Source organism: Ammospiza caudacuta, chromosome 3, assembly GCF_027887145.1.
Source record: "Ammospiza caudacuta isolate bAmmCau1 chromosome 3, bAmmCau1.pri, whole genome shotgun sequence".
In the NCBI taxonomy this organism is placed as follows: Eukaryota; Metazoa; Chordata; class Aves; order Passeriformes; family Passerellidae; genus Ammospiza; species Ammospiza caudacuta.
The window spans coordinates 54212251-54218250 of NC_080595.1; the positions used below are offsets into that span (position 1 = coordinate 54212251).

Sequence of the window (6000 nt, forward strand, 5' to 3'; positions counted from 1 at the left end):
CAGAAAGCCAGCCAGCCCCTTCATCTCCTGCCTACTGCTGATACTGTCTCAAATAATGCTCACTTTTGGTGGCTTGGGATGGAGGAGGGGTTTCCCTAGGAATAAGCTGAATAAAGCTTCCTGTTCAGCTAAAGCAGGAAATGTGCTCCAGTACTGCCTTGCACACAAAGAGTGGAAAATACTTACTAAACAAAATAGCAGGAGATGAAGTATAAACTGGATTGTCCTTCCATCATGCAGACAAATAGAAAGCCTTACTCCTCACACTCCCAGCTCTCTTGCAGTAACATCCTTAAACTTGGAGGGGAAAAAAAAAAAAACCAACAAAAACATACATATGTATAGACATTGTGCATCAAAATCAAATTATTATGCTGTGCCTTTAAAAATCAAACACTGAAGCATTTTAAGCAACACTAATTAGGAGGTAGCGTTCCCTCCCTCCCACAAAATCGGCTCCTTGTAAAAACAGGAGGTGCCACTGGCCAAACCCCATCCTGCTAGTGGAGACACTGAACCAGAAGTTGTCATTAGGTTAAACTCCCAGCATCTCTCTCAAATAATCTCTTCAGAAAGACTTTAAAATAAATAGCAGAGAGGATGGAAGGAACAGCCTTCCAGTCTGTCAAACCATTGGGATTTACAGAAAATAACAGCAATAACATTTTTGCATAAATAACAGCAGATGGCAGAAGACAAATATTAATGGAAAAAATGTCCTTCTTCATGCCCTGCAAAAACAATGACTGTTTAGGGCCCCACAGCCTTTCCCAAGAACTGGCCTTGTAATTCATGCAAGATTTCTCTGCAGCCATCATATGCCTTTTGATGAGCTCTGATCACTTCAAAGAGACACTTGTCCTCACCCACCCTGACATTTGAGAACCGAAGGTGATGACAAACTCCATCACCTGATGCTAGGTCACAGCTACAGATGCACACTGCTAGAAAATAAAAAGCTGTTAGGCAAGTCCCATGGTGTAAAACACATTATGGCAGCTGGATGCTGGAAACATATGACAAAACATCATGCAAAACAGCAACACACATAAGCTTAATGAAAACCTGATGAAAGACTGTTTAAAAATGTACTGAATCTAATTAATTCTCTAGATGTGACTAGAGCAGCTGAACTAAGGTCACAAGTACTGCATAGTACACTTGAATTTTATGAGACATCTTGAGCCATTAGTGCCTCCCATCACCATGACTTATAAAGCAGTCATCAGCCCATAGGGCCGTGTCTCATTGTATTTTGATGTCCCTTCTTGTGGCACAACACCCTGCTCATTATGCAAAGCTCAAATGCACGTCAGGAAACCATTTTACTAACTGGCATTAAAAATAGCCTTGTATTGAAATCAAGGCAAGCACAATTTTCTCAGTTAGGGGAATAGAGCAAGAAACTTCTGTACCACTGTAAACAAAAAGTTAAAGAGAGCTAAACCAAACCAGACAAAGCAGAGTCATTCTAGTGAATCTGAAAACTCAGCGATCACCAAGACTGCGTACATCTGGAAGCTGCCTTCAAAGTGCTGAAGCAGACATGAAATTAAACTCTCTGGGTACCTGTGGCACACCAGTACAAAACCCTTGGAAAGGAGGCCTCCCAGCTGGAGGGCATGACTGAATTCCAGACATGGGGAAGTTTGTCCCTAGTAAGGGCTGCAAAGACATAGCACCTACTGCACTACAGCACATCCTTAACCAGTTTGCCACATCAGAAAGTTCTCTCCCATGTGGGGCAGTGAATGGATGTCCTTGAACTAGTGCATTCCCTTCAGAACACCAGTGAGTATGTGACCAAAGAGAAACATCAGAGATCAGCTGAGGCACATTTACTTATTCATACTCTAATATCTAGATCTAGGAGCTTATGGATCCTACACAAGGACACACTGCACAGGCAGAACAGCCAGCACAGTCAATGACTGCAGAGAGGGACTGAGTGAAGACAAAGAGCTTTGTTCTGCCTGCTTTCCCTCCCTCACACCCCTGCCCATGCTCAGCTAGGAACAAACACTGATGGACCCCACTTATCTGAAGGGTACTGCATGTAAACTTCACTTTGAAACAAAATTATGATAGTGCAAAAATTAAAAAAAAAAAAAACCCACAAACCTACAACTTTAAAGTACTTTCCCAAGCACCATGGACACACATTGCAGATCTTCTGCCAGTTGTTTGCAGCTACTTCCCAAAAAGTGGTTGTAACCCAGATTTGAAGTTTTCTAGTCCTCTTCTGGTCCTTCCCATACAACGTCATGCTGGGATCTCAAAAGTTGTTCTGGGACCTTCAGTTGCAAGAGGAAATTATTGTCTGGGCCCCACAAAGGGAACAAAAGCCATTTATTCAAGTAGAAATTACCTGTGATTTGAAAAGCAGGTGTACAGTGTCCTATCCCCTCATCCTGAATGCAAGAGCAAATTACTGAAGTCATCTGACACAATGTCATGCTGCACCTGTGTGTGTACTTGTGCACCACAAAAGGTGCAGTAGTTTACAATATCTGAAAAGGTTTATGATTATAAAAACCTAGTAAATAGGAAAGCAATTATACAATCCTTTTTGTTCTTATATCCTGCACCAGCAAACAGCTTTCTCCATGAGGCTTCAAAAATTGGAAGGAAAAAATTCCCCTTGCGTTTGTTCCCAAACAAAGACAGCATTATTAAACCATTTTCTTTGTTTTCCATATAGTTCCCTTTAATGTCAGGAACAGGTTTAAATTTGCAGACAAGCCTTGACGGCTTGTATTACAGAGATGTTCATGACTCTAACTGCAACTGAGCATCCTACCTGATCTCCTTGGCCAGACTGCAGTATGCAGAAAGCCTATAGGAATTGTCATGGCTTTATGTGCAGCTTCATGTCAATATGCTCAGCCTACACATCAATTCCTAGTGACTGAAGAGGTAAATAAAATAACCTTCTTTTACAAACAAAACAAAAACAAAAAACCCCGAGCCAACAAATAACAGAAAACAAACCAACCAAAACACCAAAAAATTAGACCTAAATAATCATTAATTCTCTTAGATTTAAATGAACAAGATCTTTGAAAAGATCTTTGAAAAGCAGCAGCAGCAATGAGATTGCAAGTAGCAAAACTGAATGAACAGAAGACATGACACTTAGCAAAGAATTTAAAACCGAACATGAGAACTGCGTCCCATTTTGGGCATCACAATGACAAGAGCAAAGACCATCAAATTAAAAGCAATAACAGGCTTAGCCCGAAAAACTGAGCTAAAACAACAACACCAACAATTCATGAATATGTAATTTGTGCAAAAGGATGACTAAGAAAGAATACAATCACTAAGAGTCTGACACCTAGAATTTCAGGGTTTCAGTGCAGCAGCAGCCTTATTTCACCCTTGCCTTTATATACATTGCATCAGTATATGGTTATCATTAGCATCTATTTAAACTGAGATAAATAAATATTGCTTCCTATCAGGCAATCAATTTAATACAGCACTATACTGCAGGTATCCTCAGTAATAACACACACATTTCAAATGTGACACCACCATACCACGCCTAATTAACACAACTATATTGGCAGGAAAGGTTATACTTGTCCTGGTGAGGAAGAAATTGTCCTTCCATTTATCATTCAGTTATAAAGCACCTAAAAAAGTAAAACTGGTTAGCACAAACTTTAGCCTCACACTTTAAAACCACAAGGTTTGGTATGGATGATGGAGGTTTCCTTCCCCAGAGAAATCACATACTCAACTATACCATAAGGAATACTTCTGCAATGAAACAGGTAAGTTTCATACCCTTTAAATATAATTTCTGAAATTATCAATTAGCTTATTTCCTTATCAATTTCGCTCATAAGTGTGCTGTATGGAAAGCAAGCTTTCTACTTCCAGTCAGGAAAAAAACTGTCGGTGGTCTCTGAGCAACAGCCCTATTTCGGCTGGGCTTACACCTTCTATAGCTGCCACAAAAGTTGCAACACAATTCTTTGGGTTCCTGAATGTTTCCAGCACATTGAGAAAGCTAAGCTGATGTTGCAAGCCATCTCCCACATGTCTGTGGGGAGCTTGGTCTCGCATAAACAAAACTTCATGTACCAGATGCAATTTTTACTGAGTCCTTTCTCCAAAGTTGCACCAAGCTCAGCAAAAAAAAACGCCAAACCACCTTTTCCTATAGCTCTGTGTAGGTGTGCAATTAGTCAATTCTAAGGGCCACTTTACAGGCTCTGAAAAAAACTTAAGAACAGCCTCCCATCCTGCCAGTACTTAGGAATCCGAGGCCGAATCTGCATCTTGCTGCCTGAGCTCCGTATGAAGTTGAAATTTCAAAGTTTGAAATCAGCACAAAGAAATGTTTTCAAAGTTTGAAATCTGCACAAAGAACAGAAGCTCGAGAGAACCGAGACACACAAACCCAGCTGCAAAATACATCCAGGTTTCTATTTACTGAGGTCTTTCCACGCACATACAAAAGAATTAATCAGGCATGTGGGCTGAACTGTCAGAAGCTCGGCTGATCCCAAGTCTAGCGCATACCCGGCGCAAGCACATAAACAAACTCCCCGGGATGGCAGCGCTCTCAGCTCCCGGTGCCGGCGCCCCCACCCCCGGACACGTTCTGTTCCCGGTGGGCGAGGGCTCGGCGCTCAGAAGCCCCGGGGAGCGCCCGTACCCGCCGGTCCCGCACGCTGACACCGCCGGTCCCGCCCGGGCCGGAGCCACCGGGGCCGGGTGTCCCGGCGGGGGATGAGCAGCGCCGCGCCACAGCCCGCGGGCACCGGCGGGACCGACCGAGTACGGGAACAGAGACGGGGATGCTTAGGTGTCCCTCTTCCCTTTCCGTTTTCAAATAAATCACAAACTAGAGCCCAGCCTGCCGCGCCAACAGCTCCGCCACCGGGCGGCCGCCCTCACAGTGCTCCCGCTCCCCGCGCCGCGCCGCCGCCGTCCCGGACGGGCTCGCAGTGCCGGGCCAGGGTGGTACTCACGGATCTTGACTTTGCGGTGGTCGAGGCGGGCGAGGAGCTCCTCCAGGGCGCCGAGGCGGCGCTGGAGCCGGGCGTTGCGGTGGCACAGCGAGTCCGCCTCGCTGAGGATCCCGCCGAAGATGTCGCCGGCGCAGCGGGAGAGGTCGGAGAGCTGCATCAGCAGCGACACCAGCGCGTACGAGCTGACCTGCTCCAGCGTCCCGAAGAGCGGCACCGAGCCGCGGCGGCGCCCGCCGCCCCCCTCCGCCGTGCCGGCGTGGTCCCCGGGCGCCGGGCCGCCCCGCTCCGCGCCATCCCCGCCGGCCTCGTCCAACCTGCACAGCTTCAGCGGCTCCAGGGTCCGCAGGGGGAACGGCATCGCGGCCGGGGACGGGCAGCAGCGCGGGGCACGGCAGAGGCAGCGGGGAGAGCTAGGCGTCCCCGGCGCGAAAAGTCTTCATGGGCGCAGCGGCCGCGGTGACAAAAGTTCAGGAGCGGAGACGGAGGGGGAGAGAGAGAGAGAGAGAGAAAGAGAACAGCACAACAACAAATGAATCGGGGCGGGAGGGAGGGCGGCCGGGCTAGGCGCTGCGGGGCTGGGGGGGAGCCGCCGCCGCCGCCTGGGCGCAGGGGGAGCCCCGAGCGGCGCCCATGTGCGGGAGTGGCCCCCGGAGGCGGGAGCGGCCCCGGGAGGAGGGAGGGGATGGAATGGGAGGGGAGAAGAGAGGAGGGGGAGCGGAGCGGGGCGCAGCACCGCCGCACGGCGGGCGCCGTGAGAGCCCGGCCGGCCGGGAGACAGGAAAGAGCCCGGCTTTCTCTGCCCGGAGTGAGGATGAGGCGGGAGGGAGGGAAAGAGGAAGCGTGGGAGGGGGACTGGAGCGCCCTGGATGCGGCCACAAAGGAGGAAAGCCAGCCAGAGGAGGAGGGGAGAGAAAGCCCGGACCAGCTCCACCTGGGGAACCCCGTGCCGTTGCAGGCACTTTTCTGAACGCACCAAACTCCCAACCCGGAAAGCGAGAGCTGGAAAAAGAGGAGG

At 48.4% G+C, this 6000-nt stretch overlaps 1 protein-coding gene across 1 annotated transcript in view; it reads right to left on the reverse strand.

Moving 5' to 3' along the window:
• NHSL1 (NHS like 1) overlaps positions 1 to 5343 on the reverse strand; it is a 173458-nt gene extending 168115 nt beyond the window's left edge. The window contains exon 1 of the mRNA XM_058802079.1: positions 4986 to 5343. Within this exon, the coding sequence (XP_058658062.1) occupies positions 4986 to 5343 (358 nt within the window). The remainder of the gene's footprint in view (positions 1 to 4985) is intronic.
• Positions 5344 to 6000: the final 657 nt, after the last annotated feature.